The sequence below is a fragment of the Ctenocephalides felis genome, unplaced genomic scaffold (genome assembly GCF_003426905.1).
Source record: "Ctenocephalides felis isolate EL2017-DRISC unplaced genomic scaffold, ASM342690v1 CF-g0.4_SCAFFOLD_00845, whole genome shotgun sequence".
NCBI lineage: Eukaryota > Metazoa > Arthropoda > Insecta > Siphonaptera > Pulicidae > Ctenocephalides > Ctenocephalides felis.
The window spans coordinates 20,889,848-20,909,320 of record NW_020536999.1 but is presented as its reverse complement, the minus strand read 5'-3'; the positions used below and the strand labels follow the sequence as shown (position 1 = coordinate 20,909,320).

The 19,473-nt window shown below is 29.0% G+C and overlaps 1 protein-coding gene across 1 annotated transcript in view; it reads right to left on the bottom strand.

Moving 5' to 3' along the window:
- Positions 1-1,107: 1,107 nt before the first annotated feature.
- The window catches only part of LOC113380383 (Down syndrome cell adhesion molecule-like protein Dscam2), a 107,630-nt gene continuing 89,264 nt past the window's right edge, over positions 1,108-19,473 (bottom strand). The window contains exon 6 of the mRNA XM_026619656.1: positions 1,108-1,183. Within this exon, the coding sequence (XP_026475441.1) occupies positions 1,108-1,183 (76 nt within the window). The remainder of the gene's footprint in view (positions 1,184-19,473) is intronic.

The window sequence follows — 19,473 nt, the reverse complement described above, 5'->3', positions numbered from 1 at the left end:
AGTTTTTTTTGTTATTGACCATCTGGTACCTGGGTAATTTGTTACTGTACATAATTGATTAAACTAATTACATATATCGTATGTAATCATTGGCTCTCGACTCGGCCGTAACGCTTTTTCCGTTGCATTTGCACAGATTTACTCCCTAGTCGCGCCTAAAGAAGTTTTATTTCAAAAATAAGTGCATTTTACTAACTTTATTTTTATTGGATTGACCCACTGGCAACACGACATGATGCCCAAGTTTTTATTACCAACGTGTCAAATTTATTGATCACTTTTATTGTTAATTCATTATCAAAAATCAAAAACCCTCATGATTTTTCTACAATATCCATGCTTTGATCTTTTATCAAAATTCACCAGAATAGAAATAATTTCCAAAATCGTGATAAGTGTCCTTTCTGATATATCTCCCCTTATATTTTCCTCAAACGAACTTTGACATGGCTGAGTGTCAATTCAATTAACCGTTACAAACGCACTTAACGAAAACTTTTCTAACAAACACGATGGAAAGATAACTTTGAACCCGTATGTGTAATTTATAAGTACTATTATTTAATAGAAATACTATTATTTGCTTTCTAGAGAGGTGGAGAAATAGGAAACCGAATCTACCATAGAAAACCATCAGTTTCACCAACCAGTCGAAATTTGTACAATTTTTTCTGTAATCAATTACAAATTCTTTTACCATTTACCTTGTCGTGTGAACCGCCTCCATCCAAGAACATTCCTGATAAAGTTTTATCTCCATAATTAGGATGAATGCAAATTGCGATTAGTTAAATCATAACTATTCCAATTATTTACCATTTGCAAAAACATAAGATTAATGATGAATTAAAATTCGCGTTATGAGTTTTAGATAATTGATAATTGTATAATGAAATATTCATAAACATTTGTATTTGAATATTATGAATATATTCTGTGTGAGTCAATGATACGTAAGCTTGGGTTCATGATAATATAAACTTTGAGTTATTTCTCATAGTTGTATGAAATATCCAAAATATATGATTGTGATTTAAAATAACTGAAAATTACAAAAATGATCTGAAGATCTAAATAAAACAAGCAAGTATTTCAAGTGATAAATTCTCAAACATGATAATTTGACCATTCGACAGCCTTTTTCAAATATCCACTCGCAGGATCTGGCATCATGAAGCCCCAACTTTAAGGGCAACATATATAAAAATTTAAAATTTACAATATCAGAATACCTATATCAAATTGTTTATTATACATTCTCCTTGACAAATAATTCTTAGAATATTCTAACCATTGGCCAATAATGTTTAGAAACCAATTGATTTAAATTCGAGGCAATCGTCTGACGTACGTCTTGTGCATTTAATAACCAATAATGGTGTCTTGTTTCTTTCTCTCATTGATTTAAGTTAATTTAGAACAATTAGAATTATAGGTCGGGACGGACCCGACATATAAAACTGCGCCTCTTGTATAGAAACACGATAAATGTAATACTACATATATGAAATATATATATATATATAATATATATATATACATATAAATAAATCATTATGCATTTTATAGACGTACCTAAGCTCGCATTAGCATTCAGGGCGAATAATCGAAATCTACTTTTATTATTTATTCTTGATGTTCTTGCTTCTTGGCCTTTTCTCGAGGTAGCAATACATTATAATATTTGCTATAATAATTATTTTAATTAAAAATATTATTATTATTATATAAGGAGGAATTTATAACAGTTTTTAATAAAATGGACTATATTTTAGCAAGTTTGTTAATTCTGAAAATAGCATCAATTTAAAAAAAACTAATGCAATTGTGAATTAAAGCCTTATTTATCTATACGTTTTGGCCCATATCGAGATCGTCGTTCAGTGGTACAAAAATAAATTATTTGGTTTAAAACGCATAATTACACTACTCTTTAATTAACCCAGACAATCAACAATAGAAGCATTTAAAACTATATATTGAGTTAGCAAGTTGAAAATATACAAATGTACACAAAGAAGTGTAAAGGAAATATACAAATGTACACAGTTGTTGAAGACTAAGAACTTTTAAAGGGAGTTGAAACGGGGTGATAGCATGAATGTCCTAAAAATTAAAAAAAAACTCTCACGTTGTTTGGAAATTATGGGCTTTTAAGTGCAACTTAGTTTTTTGGTGAAATTATCACCTTTCGGTTTTTGTGGTTCATTTTTACTAGTTTTGTTCATTTAAACCAGTAATTTCCAAAGGAGTCTATAACAGCTTTCAAGGGGTCCACGTCAACGATAAGGAACTATGGTCATCCACGATATCTTGTTAATATCTCTTTTATTATTATTATGTAGCCAATTAATAAATGCCTAATTTGGATTAGTACCTTTACTTCAAATGTTTAATACTAAACGTTGGTACAAAAACAAATTTATAAAAAAAAACGATATCAGCTAAATAGGGGGCCCACGTCACAAACAAGTTTGGGAACCTATGATTTAAACTTTGGAACCGTAATCGTGAATAATACTTCTAGAACAACAGTCAAAAATAATAATGCATTTGCCCCAAGTTTTCAAAAATTAAGACTTTTTGTTGAACCATAAATTTGAAAATTTTCAAATCGTTCTTTTTTGAGAAACCCCTCCTTTAAATAAATTTTCTAAAGTGTATTGGCAAGTTTCATCAAAAAATAGTAAAATACCTGATAATTTCATTATTGAAAAATTTTGAGTAAAAAAATAAAAACCCTTAACCCTATATATTCAGAAACTGATTTGTGGTAGAAGTTACTAGTTAGAATTTTTTAATCAAAAGTTAATTCATCTATTATTTTATATAGACAAGTCTGATGAATGCCTTCAAAACCGGTCGAACAATCTCATCTTGTTCATTTTATTCATTTTAACTTCGACTTACATACGTTCATTCACATTTTCTATATATCTCCTACCTAACATTTTGCTTTTTTTGTACACATTTCATTTTCAAAGCATTTCGTGCTTCGAGTACTGAAATATTATATTCTTGACCCAGAGGTAAACAACATTTTTGAAAAAAAAAAATTCACCTATTGCCTTACCTACATTTTTAGATGTAATGTAACTAAAAAATTATGTTTGTAAAAAAATTTAAATGCGTTTATTAAGGACGTTTATAATAATGCATCTGTTGTTTTTATTATGTAATTTTAATTTATTACTCAAAGTACGACATGAGTAATTATTTTAATTAATCAATTAATAAAGATGAATAGATGTTAAATTACACATTGCAGTTCTGTTTTGCATATAAAAATATCATATATAATCCTGATAGCATATAATGTAATAATTATCAGAATTTACATATGAATATGAGAATAACAGATTCTCCATATTTTACATCAATTTTACAAGACCTTTATATAAAATTTTCTAAATATTATAAAGATTAAACTGAGTATTTTGAATGATATTTAAAAATATACTTCCATTACAGTCTTTCTTAAAAAAGGCTTTTATATGAAATTTTCTAAATATTATAAATATTAAACCGAGTATTTTGAATAATATTTAAAAATTCACACCTTTTACAGTCTTTTCTTAAACAAAGCTTTTATATAAAATTTTCTACAAACTGAGGATTTTGAATATTATTTGAAAATTCACATCCTTTACAGTCTTTTTTTAAATGGGGCCTTTATATAAAATTTTCTAAATGTGATTTTAGAGTATTTTACTATACTAATTTATAATAAACTACTTATTATTAAACCAATTTGATTATATGTATTATTGTTTACAAAAATAAGGATTTTAAGCCACAATATATCTGATATCAGATAACAAATACCTAATTTTCAGATTTAGCCTATAAAAATAATAAATTCTGCAGCTTTTTAAGAAAATTTGAACAAACTTGAAGAGTAAGATACGTTTTGAACTAGTAAAAGAAATTTAAATAAATTTTTGAAAATATTAAAAATTATTTCTAGTTCTTTTCAGAGTGTACATTTTTAAAATTTTTATTTTTCCATTAGAGCCTTTAATTTGTTTCAAAATCAGAAATAACATAGCTTATTCTTGAATCTTCTTGATTTCACAAATAAATACTTGATCCAATTGGGAATTTGATCTTTCAGAATAATAATTATGTTTTAAGGGGCAAAATTTAATATATTGTCGTTCTCAAAAATAAATATGCATTATTCAATATATATATTACAAGGGCAAATTGTAAAACTATTTTTTTTCAGACAACATAATTATGCAGCTATAATTCTATTACTACTTTTTTGTATTTTATTACTTTCTAAGGAAACGAAAAAATATGTCTCCAGCTTCTTGGGCTATAAAAATCAACCATAAACTCAGATTGTTTAAGATTAAAACCAGTAATTAATAATATTACTGTTTAATTCAGTAACATTTACGACTGCACGTTTCCTGATCATTCTTACAATAGAGTTGTTTAATTAATTCCTTGATCATTTGCCCTGAATACAAATTAGCCACATGTTTTCTAAACAAAGTTTTTACAACCTTGATCTTCTGATCTATTGTTTGTGTTTTATTTTGTCTGAAATCAGAGTCAGAAATCGATCAAAAATGTAAAAGACTAGAAAGGAATCTTTTGTTTTCGTTGATTATTTTTGGCTGCAAAATATTAAAACTATTTGTTTCCATTATCAACACATTCTATTTGAACGTGATAATTTTTTAAAAAATCGTGTTAAGAATTTACTGATCTGACACTAGAATACACGCAAACCGTTTTGTTTATTTTAATTATCACGTTCAGTTTTAATGTGTTTTTATGTTTATTCCTCTTGAACTAATATTTTTTAGGTATTTTTGTTTAGTCTGTTCAAATATGTTTTTTCTGATGGATTATTCAATTCTTTGCCAACTTAAAAAAACCATTTGAAATTGATTCTGGGAAAATAATTAATATATATTGACACTCTGTAGATGATCAGGATTTTGGGAATCGTTTACTATATTTTCGAAGCGATCAGAGTTGCAAGTTCGATACTCAACCTGGACAGTCTGATATCAAGCTGCAGTGACAATATGTTGTCAAGTAAAAATATACCTTAATCGTCATTGTTGGATCAGTAAAAGAAAATCATCAGTATTCTTGAAATTGTAATAATAGAGATAGGACAACTGTTTGGGTTGCCATCCATAAAAAGTCAAGTAGTTTACAGGACTTTTATACCTTTCAACTCGGATGCGCTGCTCCGGCAACAAAATTCATATAAATCTTGGAATTCGCGAGTGGAAAGTGTTAATTGTTGATGGCTATTGAAAATAATGTAATCAGATAAATTATGACACATTTCAGGACGAGTATTATTATATATTTAGGAGATTTACCAACAAATTAAATTTAGGCCAAAATGTAATATATTTGTATTAAAAAGTATTATTTGTGGTGAGTTTTAATTATTCATCCTTGCAAATATTTTGACATAAATATGTATATTTGTCACTCAGGATTAACTTACAACAAACATCTTTATTCCCATTACAATTCCATGTACATATTATTATATCCAAGTCCACAATTCTTATTTCAATTTCTAAGCAAATACACACGCCCTGAAAATTAACATTAAACTCTGTAAATATTTTGCTTCTTTATGCAACATATGTGTAAAATCACCAAAAATCACCGAAAATCGGTAAAATCATAGACTTCGAAAAATTGAAAAATGTACAATGTGATTCTTTGAAAAAAGAACTGTCGGAGTTTGTTCGTCCCTCGAAAACATCTCGCACAAAGGACACGCATTAGCAGGTTTAAGGACCCTAAGGAGCAGGTAGATTTTTGGGGTCTCATGGTCGAAGAGAGGATGCATGTTTGAAATATTGACAACTCAGAATAAGTGCAAACAAAATTATTTTGCGAGGAGGATTCAAATATGTACTTAAAAATCCAATTTGTTTTAAATCATAAATTTTGAATAATTATCAAGTTTATGCAGAACAAAAAAACGACTTTTGATTGATTCCAATAGGAGTATGCTTGTTTAAAAATTTAAAAATATAAATTTGCAAATAAAAGCACTATATAAGAAGTTTCCAAGTTTTACCTTATAATAATTAACCAAAAGTACTACAGTATTTTCCAAGATGCTGCAGAATCCAAAAACGAATTGTAATCCCAACAAGAAGTTGCATACTCCAATTTTAAAAATTTATGATTGTCCAAATATAATTATTATTGAGGAGGTTCCAATCACTTATTGAAATTCAATTTTCTTTATTGTAAAATAATTATACAGTTATTGGTGCTGAAAAATTATCAAAATCTTGTGGAACCTAGAAACGAATTTTAATGCCAACCAGAGAATGAATATTCAAATATATATTAACTAGTGGGGTGCATGGCAACGTGCCTTAAGGCATATTGCTGGAACTTCCCGTACCGCAATTAAAAATGTTGGAACGGAACCCAAATAAAATTACACAAAATGCGTACACATTATGAAAATCTCTATAAAATATCTGGTAATTTGATGTGCATAAGTCCAATAAACATTTTTGACCGCCAAATGACATTTTTTAAATTTATTTTTATTGAGAGTCCATAACCGCTGGAACTGCCTTTCCAAAAATTCAATCAGTTCTCCATCTTGTCAATACAAGTAAAATGTTTTTTGAATTATTAAAATCGGACGCTTCGGTCTCTTAAAAACTGAGTTACCGTTTTTGGCACTTTTTGCCCCGTATCTTCGGAACGGCTAGATCTGCCTTTGCAAAAAACTAATCGGCACGTTTCCTTATCAATACGAATCGAATGTTTTTTGAATTATTCAAATCGGTTGATCCGTGTTCCCGAAATCGTCGACGAAAATTTGTATCCGCACACACATACACACATAGAATTGATTCAAATTTTATGACAAAAGTTGATTTTTTATATATGTAGACCACTGCCTATTGCTAATACATCTAGTACTTTTGATGATGAAATAGTTTAAACAGGGAAACACATATTTTGTCAGTGCAACTAAATTATTTTTATGGCAAAACCAAAAATTCAACTTGCTAAATATCTTCTTCCACCATCTATTCAGGATTTCTTTCTCCCAGCCTGTACCGAAAAAATAAAATGTCTGTGAAGTATTATATTTCTCAAGCTGCATCTCAGGCCATTCTAGAAAGAATGGACCGACAAAAAAAATCGAACAAAAAAAAACAGGTCCGAACATTTTGAAATTGCATTTTTTCTACTGGAGTCTGCAATCGCACTAGAAATAAATAGGATCTTTGTTTGTTAAAAGCCGAAAAACTTGAGAATTCTTGAAACAAAAAATGCTGTGTGGGAAATAAAAAATTCACATTGAGAAATAAAACTATTAAGAAAATTATATTTTGATATAATCCCAATACAAGCGAAATAAACACTATTTAAACTCTTACTTTGAACTTTTTCGCATACCTCTCGAATCGGATCTTATAATTAGATTATCTTCGATATAATAATTATAATGTAAATTATAATTATTAAAATTGATTTTTAACTTCCCTAAGGAGAAGATTATGTTTTCATATAACAAAACGATTCGCTAATTTATGTTTTCTCGACGTTTCTAGCCATTCTGAATCGACTGAGACCAAATTTGAAAAAGTGTGTGTGTATGGCTTGAAACGTCGAGAAAACATAAAATTAGCAAATCCAATTTTTTGCTGAAAACATTAACTTCTCTTTCGGGAAGTTAATAAACCTAAATTTAATGAATATTATTTTTATAAGTGAGTCATTTTCACAGTTTTGTCCAAGAACTTTTTCAATCTAGTAATTCCTCACCTTAATGAAAAATAACATTCTTTTCGACATCCCAATTTTTTTAAGCTTAGACTTTTCGGTTAAGTTTCGGTTAGTTCGGTTCCAAATACAAAAATGCAAATAAATTTAAAAACGACTTAAAATTTTTCTACTTCATCCATATTATCTTTTCAAGTATGTCATTTCCGAAGTTTTATCCTCCAGTTCCCTATATTGTAAATAGTTTTAGAAAGGTCTTTAGGCTTGCAGATTGTAATCTAACACTTGTTACCGGAGTAGAGCCAGGTCAATATACCATCGACGTCTAACATTTTCTTCGGAATGCTCTTTTGAAGGCAATGAAAGATTAGTCTTGCTGTTGGATTGTGAGCGGTACAAATTGCAGAAATGTAATCATAGTACAGGGATATTTGGATTAGGGGCTAAATGTCCAATGAAATCTAAAAATCCTTGTCTGTACTTTTCGTACGTAGTTATAGAATTTATTAAAACTCTCCTTCGATAAGTCAGGTTGTTGGGTTATAATTTAACCCTTGTAGCTGTGGAATGTATTAAACACTGATTTGTTTGTGTATTATGTATTTGTTGCAGTTCTAATTACAATCACTGATTTGTTACTAAGTTATAATGAAAGAAGATATATTTATTTTTATTGGTTATTTACATGTTGTTAAGCGAACTTTACTTTTAGAAGTCAACTACTAGTTCAATTAAAACACTCCGCTACCCCCTCTGCCAGGGGTAGCAACCATTCCGTATAAAGCTTAATGCCAGGAAGTTTGTCACCTTCATGGCCAATATAATAAAACGAAAAGACGTCCGAACATAGTCATTACAAATTTTTAAGATTTTTTACTCGTTGATCCAAATATTTAAATATTTTTTCGCTGAAGATGAAACTATTTGGTACACTTCCAATTTTAGTAAATAAATTTTACATTTAGTACACCTTGACTGGTATTTTGTTTAGTTTGTTTGCTTTAATACAACTTTAGCTTGAAATTTGAATAAATAAGTGTAACATCTAGATGTCTTTTAATCCCAAATCCTTTTGGTTTTTGTAGTTCTCGAAAAAAAAATGTGCAAGATTTGGATAGGATTTTCTCAAACTTACAAATACCATAATCATTCAGCTTGTTTTTAAATCTAACTTCATTATCAAGTGCTCGAAATTATTACGTTTTTTTAGTGGGAATGTTAATTGTGATTTTCCTCGCATGTATTTTTTAAATTTAAAACTTTGATGTCAACAAGTTCTTAAAATTATTACTTTTGTCCAGTTGGAAAGTAATTCTGATTATGCGGCTATGTTTATTGTGAAAGTTCTTAAGACCGTTACCCTCGGACCCTCACTTTGCTACCACTGCTTCTGCTAACATTTTGCTGTTATTATCGAAAGTAATAACTCATGTTTATGTATTTTTAACCTAAGTTTTCACATTAATATCGCGATTTATAGTCCGGTACAAGTATAGCGTGCTAAATTATATTGAATGATATATAAATCACACTGAAGATTAATTACTTTTGAATAGTTTTGTCTTCACGTTTGTAAATAGACGGAAAAATATGAGCTTTATCATTATACGCATTTCATATATTTTATAACGAATTAACAAATTTATAATATTTTATAATCAAATCTAATCAATAACGATTTTCCAGCCCTAACGTTTTATTTTTTATTTAAAAAAAAAACCTAATGTATTTTAGCACGTGGTATTACATGATTAAAAAGGATGTTGAATATTAAATTTTCAAAAATAATTAATTCTAGCTTTGTTCTAATTTTAAAAGCAGCTGTTGGTTAAAAAATACGAGGTGCTAGCAAAAAATCTGTAAAAAATAGGTGGAGCTTAATGACCTATAAATGCAGATGTTTTTTGAAGAAAAACGAATATTATAGAATTTATTAACGAGCATTTACTTCATTTCTCTAATGAAGGTTCAAGTTCTAAATGCTAATTACAATGACAAACCGATCATATCATATTTGAAGTATAGCTTTAATTTTTTTATTGCTTACAAATATTATAAATATTTTTAATGCTATTATAAATATATAAATTATAATTAATTATTATATAAATATGCATAATGGTTCACTAAATAAATGTGTGCATCACGAGTGTTACCATATTACTAATAACATTATTCAAAATTGTTATATGATGATTTATTTTTAACTTAAATGCCATCTCGTACAATAGCAAAAAAGTTTTACTTCAATCGCGTGTGAACTTTACGCGCACTCTTTATTTTTACTCAATAATTTTTGGTTGTTAATGTTAAGAGTTATAAAAATAATTTTGGGTTTTTTTGAGGAGGAACATTTACTATTTAGTACATTAAATATAATATATAATTAAGTTTCCCTAGGATTAGTTATAGAAATCGCAAAAAAACTGAAAATGGAAATTTTTGTATTCTTTACGTTTCAAAGTCTTCAGAATATTTTGGCATACCTTACAAAAAATAAATGTATGTGTGTGTGTGTGTGTAGTATGTATGCGGATAACAATTTTAGTCGACGATTTTTAGTTTGAACCAACACTATAGATATAGAGTCTGTCAACTTTAATAATTAAAGACAACGGTAAGATTCCTTCCCATTGTCCAATCTATAGCGGTAAACATACAAAAAAAACATTCAGTGAGAACAAAAATTTGAATATAATCAAATCTCATCCCTTGCATACTGCACATGTCAACCTATTGCTTCTAAAACCATCCACCTACATCCGTCTCTATCTCACCAATACAATTATCTGTTTCACCATCCTTTTTCTTCACCAACTTCCTTCCGTCGGCAGATGTAAAAATCTTTGTGGTATCATTTCTTCCGATCATGAGAAATACCTCGATAGGTTTTCATTCAGGATGCAGTCTGGTGCAACCGCTTTTGTGTGATGATCAAGATCGTGGTTTTGAATCTTTCGATCAGCATCCCATATGGACCCCTTGGAATCACAATAAAGTACCACTACAAAATGATAAAAAACATATGGGTTGCGACATTTTGGTGAATAATTAGATAAGTTTTTTTTAACTTCCCGAAGGAGAAGTTTATACCATAGTCTTATAGATCATACTAAAATATTACTGCCCTAAATTTGTGAAAATTTGCTTTTAGAAAATACTCCGGTTAACGTGTTCTTTCGTTTTCAATTGTGTGTAATAAGTCCACTCGGAATACTTTTAATCATTCATAAATTAATTTATTTTTGATTGATTAAGTCGATTATTTACACATATTGGGAAGTTCATGTAATTTGCCTCAAGGCAAAATACCACTACCAACTAGTGTTTTTTTTTTACAAAATTCAGAACTGTTCTCGGTGCACTATAAACTGTTGTAACCCTTGAATTATTGTGAGACAACCCAGTGGTTGTCCATTCATTTTATGATGAGATTATTATTAGTCTAATGATGTTGTGATCTATCTTAGTATTTTGAACTGGGAACAAAGAATTTGATTGTAATAAAATACCAAAAAGTTTTTTAAAAAATTATTATTTATTGTCAATATTTTGGGGCTATAATCTCATCTTCAGAATATACGTCAAAAACAATATCTTGATTAGAAGTTTTAACTTCTTATTATCTTCTAATTAGGTTGTATTGTACATAGATATGATGATGAAACGTTGATAATAAAATTGATAAATTGATGAATAAAGTTGATAAATGCATAGAATTAAAAAAAAAAGTTATACTTCCTATTATTTATTGGATTCTTTCTCAACTTTGCTTGATATCCAGGTGTTCGAGATGAAAATAGAACTTTTATCCCATAATTGCAAGACCAAAGCTCTTCCAACAGAGTCATAACAAGCTCTACATATAATACTTAGAGCTGCAAAGAATCGCAATGATAATATTATTTTTCTTACATCGGTCATGTGTTGTTCAAAAAAAATAATTCATATTGGGATAAATAAACACCATTAATGGAAAAGCACAAACAGTTGTTTCAAATATAAACACAAACCTTTTAAAAATCGCCGTTAAAGAGACAGATGCTCAAGACGCTTAAAAAAAATCTTACAACTCTTAACCTTAATAACAAAAAATTTTAGAGTTCATATTTTCTTTAAAAAACATCTGCATATACAGATCATTAAGCTCTAAATAAGCATTTGTTACAGATTTTTCGCTAGCGCCTCGTATTTTTCAACTAACAGCTGCTGGTTAAATTAGAAGTAAAGCTAGGCTTAATTATTTTTGAAAATTTAATATTCAACATCCTTTTTAATCATCACGTGCCAAAAGTAAAGATGTTTGGTTTTTTTAAATAAAAAATAAAACGTTAGGGCTGGAAAATCGGTTATCGACTGGGAACGTACTCTATATAGTAGAAATTTAATTTCTCAATTGTAAAAGTTAATGAAATATTTATTAGATGTGTAAAATAACTACAGTAAAACCGTTTAGACGTTTTTTAAAAAATGGACTAAAATCTTGTCTTAAGCGAGAAAGCGTATTAACACACTTTGTGCGGGCCGGGTACTGATACTCGATATTGGGATTGTCAGTTAACATATTGGATGCAGTCATTTTTCTTATTAGTTATTGCTATTACCAAATAATGAAAACCATTTTTGGTAGAAATTCAAAAATATTCTTTCAATTATATATATGATTTTTACATACACCCCCGGTTTGAATACTTCAACCCTGTCTTTTCTCTCGTATTAATTCTAAACAGAAGGCGCAAGATGTGTTTTCTTTAATTCGAATCAAAAAATGATCCAAACAGCGCACGTGGTTGCATTTCCTGCATGTGGAAGTGTCCTGGAGAGAGAAGCAGGATATGGATATTTCTTTAAAGGATGTTCGATTTTTTTAAGGTGATAAAAAGTAAATAAAAAATGTCGTTACACGTTCTAGAAAAACATCGATTATTCTTCAAATGCACTTGCACTGATAGAGAATGGTATTTCCTTTGAAACAATGACATTGTACACCTTTAGTTAGAAGCTACTAGACCCAATTAAAAAAAAAATTAAATATTTCTACGCTTTACTTATAAATAAAATTGCATAGTTTAAAATTGCGTGTTTGCTACGTTTTTGTTTGTATTTATTTTATTATTGGTTTTCATAATAGACACTTCTGGGAATACCATAATCAAATGGGAAGATTGTAGTAAAAATGATGTGGATTATAACTTTTTTGAATTTATTCGACTTTTTGCTTAAATTTTAGAAAAATATCATTATTGAAGATTTGAAATCTCTTTTATTCTCCACGATTATATATATATATATCTTCCGGTGAAACCTGCACTTATCTAATGAAAAGGCAGAAAGATCAGGTAGAATTTTATTGACGGCACTCTAGACGGAATTTTCAAGTGCAAATTTATAGGACCTAGGCAATTTCATGGTTTATTGGCCACTTGGGTGAAGAATAATAAATATTTATACAAATTATTAACTTTGGAGGATGGAGATTGGGTTTTGCTAGATGCGCACTTTTTTAAAAATATCTCATCTTGTTTCACTCTTGAGTGGTAAATTGACTTAACAGATTTGTTAATTCTTGTATCAAAATCTTAGGAATATATTTGAGTTCATACCAGAGTATTTTAAGTATTTACCTTCTTGAGCAATACATTTGATTCTTCTTCATATAATTCATCTTCATATAATCATCTAGGACTTGTAAGTGCGTTATATTTTGATATGTATTGTCATTTATATTAAATTGACGATTTTTTTTATATTTTTATCTCTAAATAAGATCTCAGCCCTAGGACTAGTCAACTTGGTTCTAAAAGTGATCAGGTTTTAACCGTGGCATGATTAAATACTTAATCGCCGGATGTCTTAATCGCATTAAAAATAGGATAAATATTAATTATGGTGAATATAACAGCGTACCATATTAAAATTTAAACAAACTTACATATGAATTTGAAATATGTGTTGTAACTTATAAATTTAATGACTTCGAAAAGAAAAGAATCGTGAAAAATGCGACATTAAATTTGTTTGATGACTAATTAGATCAAATCTTCGAAATGGGCCCTATATTTATTTTAGTGTATAAGGTGAGCTAGGCTCTTTCTGTAAAAGTTTTTTTTTATAAATTAATATATTTTGAGATCCACTTAATATATTTCTACGAAATGAGGATTACCAAGTGTTTGGGACTAATTGTAACAGCTTCCGGGACAAGTAGTAACGAAAGAAACGACATTATTACCTCTGATAATTTATTCTTCACTTATTTTTAAGAAAGTTTGACTTGTTTCTAATAATAAGTAATTCTTATTATAATTCAGCATGAACTACAATAAATACAAATACAATATATAATGTCTCCTATCAAAGAAATGCTTATCATAAATCAATGTTTTTACACTTTATCAAAGACTGATAAATTAGAAGCAATTTAATTTTATATAAAATTTAAAATATTCGATTATAATAACGCAAACCAAATTTTTATGATAGTACAATTTTATAATACATGTCAAAAATGACGGACCTGCACAGTTCTGTATATTTCGTCGGCCTGCGGGACAGTAGCTATGACAATATAATGCAGAATGGCGTACCTGTCCAATCGAGACAAAAAATTATTTTAAAATCGTTTAAGGTTCTTTTGAAAACGCTAGTTACTACTTACTCCTGTGACAATAAACCACTAGCTCTTCTACTTCAAATATTGTGATGAAATAAAAGGGACCAATTCTGCCGCATAACAGAATAATGTTATGGCAAGGTCATGTTACGCTCCAACTTCCATGCACTATGCTACTGAATCATACTGAATACTGTCAAAATGTCATGCATTTGCTATGCATTCAAGCGCTTTACACATAAACTGCAACGTCACTCGTATGTTGTGAAGCTGAGTCAGAAAGACCCTGTTATCTAACATCGTTTTTCTGACACTTGTGCGGTTTTAAGGTTAGGTTTTCTATCCGACAACCTGAGGAAAACGATTGTCTGCAGAGCAACCACATGGCTTTTGTCAATACTTAGTATGAAAAGTTCTTTATAGCATAGTCTTGCCATAACATCGGTCTGTTATGCGGCAGAATCGGTCCATAAATCTATTTCTCAAATTACATATCGGATTATATTAACATCTGACATTATGCAATCCTATTATAAACAATTCTAATTATTCTGAGCTTTTATATTAATGGTTTAAAACTGGATTCTACATACAGCAATTTATGGATTAACATAATCATTTCACATATTTTCAAATAAAAGAGTCAACTTTATTACTATTCTTCACATCATATATGAGATTATCTCAAAATATAATATAATGCTGTCCTATTATGCAGGACTTTTAATTATTCTCAGCATCTATATTGATGTTTTCTCCTCGACAGAACATATAATTACGCGCACACAAATGCGTATAAAATTGCCCGGAGGAATCCGGTCTTCGAGCCACTGTTAACCGGAAATCGACCGGCTCGTATGGGCAAATAAACGATGGAGCAAATTATACGAGCTTCTAGTCCATTGCTCGATATAGTTGTTACCACGAGAGAATTCTTAAGAGTAGAAATAGAAAATGTATTTTGTATTGAGAGATTTTGAAATTGTAGGTGAAGAAATTTTAGTTGCTACTGGAGTAAATGATTTTGAAAACCACTGAAATTTAGTAGTTATAGCGAACAAATGAAGAAGTCCTGAGAAGAGTGGGGGAAGAAAGGACTCTACTGAGCACAATTCTGAGAAGAAAAGGAAACTGGTTTGGACCTGTTCTGCAAAAAGAGTGCCTTCTGCACAATGTCGTCAGGGGTAAAATAGAAGGAACAAAAGAAAAGGGAAGAAGAAGAATGCAGACGATTGACCACTCGAACTGAAAGCCGAAGCACAGAAGCATGAAAAGAAAATACATGAAACAAATAGGGGAGGGGAATAATAGTGATGGAAATGATAGACGAAGGGTAAGGGAATCATTTATTTGTGGTGTCTCTCACACAATGGACCTGCCTTCGGGCAGACTACAATTTATTATTATTGTTATTACAGCGATATTGTTGCTACGGCTAGAGAATTTTTACATTTAGTGAATTTATTTTTGGATTGAAAGATTTAGGAATTATTGTCATGTGTGAAGAAATTGTAGTTAAGCCTGCTATAGTGTTTGGAAATTACTGGATTTTAGTAATTTAGTATTAGAGCAATTATTAGTTGCTACAGGTAAAGAATTTATTTCTGAATTGAAAGATTTAAAAATTGTAGGCTAAGAAATTATAATTGCAATAGGTGTTAAGGGTTTTGGAAACCGCAGGAATTTAGTAATTTAGAATTCAAGCATTATAGTTGGTGCAGGTAGAGAATTTATTTCTGGGTTGAAAGATTTAAAAGTTCATGGTGAAGTAATTGTAGTTGATGCTAGTGTTAAGGATTTTGGATACCACTGGAATCTTTTAAATTAGTATTAGTATTGTTGCTGCAGCTAGAAAATTTTTGGATGTAGAGTTTGGATATATTTTTGGATTGAAAGATTATGAATTTATCGGCATATTTGAAGAAATTGTAGTTAAGACTGTTATTATATATTATTTTGAAAACACTAAAATTTAGTAATTCAGTATTATACCGATATAGTTATTGCGGCTAGAGAATTTTTACATATATTTTTGGATTGAAAGATATAGAAATCGTAAATGAAGACAATGTAGTAGCAAATTTGGAGACTAATAGATTTTAGATTATTACTTACATAATAAGAGTATGCTATTACAAATTTTTGCAAGAGCTGTCAGTGTAACAGATAATTTTTAAAGCAGTTTTTGGGTATGTGCGTAAAATTACTAAAGCAAAAATTTCAGTACAACTTCCTTCACATTTCTTTCCATTTATCAAATTTATTACATCAAGTTTTAAAACATCTTTAAAGACATAGTTATATCATAGTAGCTCGCTCATGGATAAGTGGCTAGATCTATTGCAGTCAGGTTGATGTCAAGCAGTAGTGACATCGGTTTTACTTGGAAACATGAATAGCAATATGATTACAATTTGAAATAGCCCTCATCCGGCATTGCTGCATCAATATAATATTCACTCTATTATAGAAATTTATCATACACAAATAAGGCAACTGTTTAGGTAGTCATTCGTAAAACCAGGATAAATTATTCCAACAGCTTATAGAATGCTTAAGTTCTGATGGCTGTTCAAAACAATAAAAAATATCATAGTTATCAAGTTCATATTTGTAATTATGCTTGTAACGTATCAATAAAAAAAACCTTGGGTAAAACTGTCGTATTTATGTCACAAAGAAACGAGAGTGCACTAATTTAGCCAGTGCTTAACTAACATCTCCTTGTTTGGGGCCGGATACTCCTTGTTTGGGGCCGCATTCTAGTAAGCGCAGTCGAATGACTAAAATAACTAATTATTGCAATTAATAAGACGCAATTGAAAGAGTAGATTGATATTTCCAAATTTTAATTAAATTTAATATTTATTAAAAAAATAGCTATTCTATTTAAATCCAGATTATTATAATCACAAAATTAGATTTTTTTATAGTCTAGCTCTAGATTGTTTAGATTTTATATCCACATTTTAATTACGTCTCTCCTATTTTATTTATTTCTTACGAAAGACGCATATTATGTATGATGAATGCAAAAAATAATAGCAATCGATCGTAACAAATCTAGGTCTTGTAATTGTTCATAACAGGTAACTCTGGTAGTAAAAGGCTAAGATTAGAATAAATTGCGAAGTACGTTAAATAGAACAAATTGCTATTCATATCGGTGTGAATTGTCTAGTTTTTGTCATTGAAATATTCCCAGAAAAATATTAAATAAGAAAGTTGAATTTATTGCAAGATTCGCAGTCGAACTAGCAAGTTCAAGTTTTTATCTCGTAAATAAATTGTTTATGAAAGCCTTTGGCAAAGTGATAATTCTTAGAAATAAACAATTTTGACCATCTTGTCATGGTGTACTAAAGAGATGGAAAATTGTATCTTTAGTATATTTTGACAAGATGGTAAAATTGGTACATAGTAAAAAAACATGCACTGGAAATGCAAAAGGTTAATTTTAGAACTTTTTGCTGTTAGAATTTTTATATTTTTGGTGTGTTTCTATATATTTTTCCAAGTGTGATGTTGATCTCACCTGATATCTTTCATTTCCCAACAATGCCAACATTCTTCCATGAAAATACTTTACCTTGTCTGAATAAAGAAGGTCTTGTCCTATTGAGCGTGTAAATGATCGCCCGTCTATGCCGACGAAGTACAATCTTTTCAACAAATTACATTTTTGTTCTTATAATTTCACGGTTATTCAAGAAGGCATAATATTCTTTTAACTCTTCTTATTCTTTGCTGTCAGTGTGAACGTTTCCATGGCGTGTTTTTGTCTTTTGTTTTCAACGTTTGAGAGAAATAGAACTTTTAATGGAGCTAGAGTTAGTCGAAATAAAAATGATAAGTTCTATGGTAACTATTTTTTTATTATTATTTAACATGGTCAATCTTAAAATTGATGGTTCGGTAGTATTGCGAGTCAATAGTATTACCAGTTAAAAAAAGTTTTTTTAAGTAAAAATAAAATTGTTCAAATATAGGATGTTGTAATAAGAAATCTTCTATTTGAGAAGTGGAGTAAAAAGAAATAGCACATTGTTTAAAAAAATAATGTATATTTTGATTGACAATAAATATATGCAAACCAAAACAAATTTAAAAAAAAACGAGTCAACCAATAGTCAGAAAACTTCTTTTTAGTACAAAATCTGATCTTTCTAACGCCACCTAATAGTAGAACCCGTCAGACTTATATAATAATGCAATATACAGATAATTTAAGGCCATTTATTGGTAAAGTAATGTATTTATTTTAATTAATTATTGATTTAATCTATCAATTGAATGTTATAGAATTGGATTTAATGACTATTTGAAGTGAAATGCTGAATATGAATGCTGTAACTTACTCTATAATTTGCTTATTTACAAAGCATATTGTTATACAATTTTTATTTTCTTGAGAAAGGTTTCAAAATTTTTAGTTCTTTTTCCATATATTGCAACTTTGAATTTTGCACGGTGTGGCCTATAGGTGAGTTGCAATTGTAAAATTCAAGGAAAACTGGAAAATCTTGAGAAAATTATTTGAACACACATATTGATATTTATGTCATTTTATTCGTGATTTTATTGTGCATCTTTCGTCCAAATAAAGTTTTTCTTAAACCACTTATATTTTTTCAACTTGCCTTAAGACAAAATGCCACTTACACTTAGTTATATGAACCTACTAAGAGATATATATCGTATTTATAAATCAAATGATGATGCCAATGCAAAATATGTTTTTTAATTCCAAAATTAATAGAAATCAAATCAAATCATTTTAAATTTTAATAAATTGACTGCTTTCTCAAATTCTATATAGAAATTTACATGGAATAAATTTAAATATATTCCCAAAATTGATTTTATAAATATTTTATTATAAATCTGATTTATAATAAAAATATATGTTAACAAACATATATGTTTGTTTTTTTCATAAATTATTTATACTTTACGTTTGGTGTACCAGCCCTCCCACTATTTGGAATTCTTAAATCATATGCTTGGGAAATTTACATAGTTTTACATTTGCGATCACGTAATATTTAATAATACCGTTAATGAGACTACTGTGTAATTGTTTAAAAGATCAGCGAAAGAAAAGAAAAATT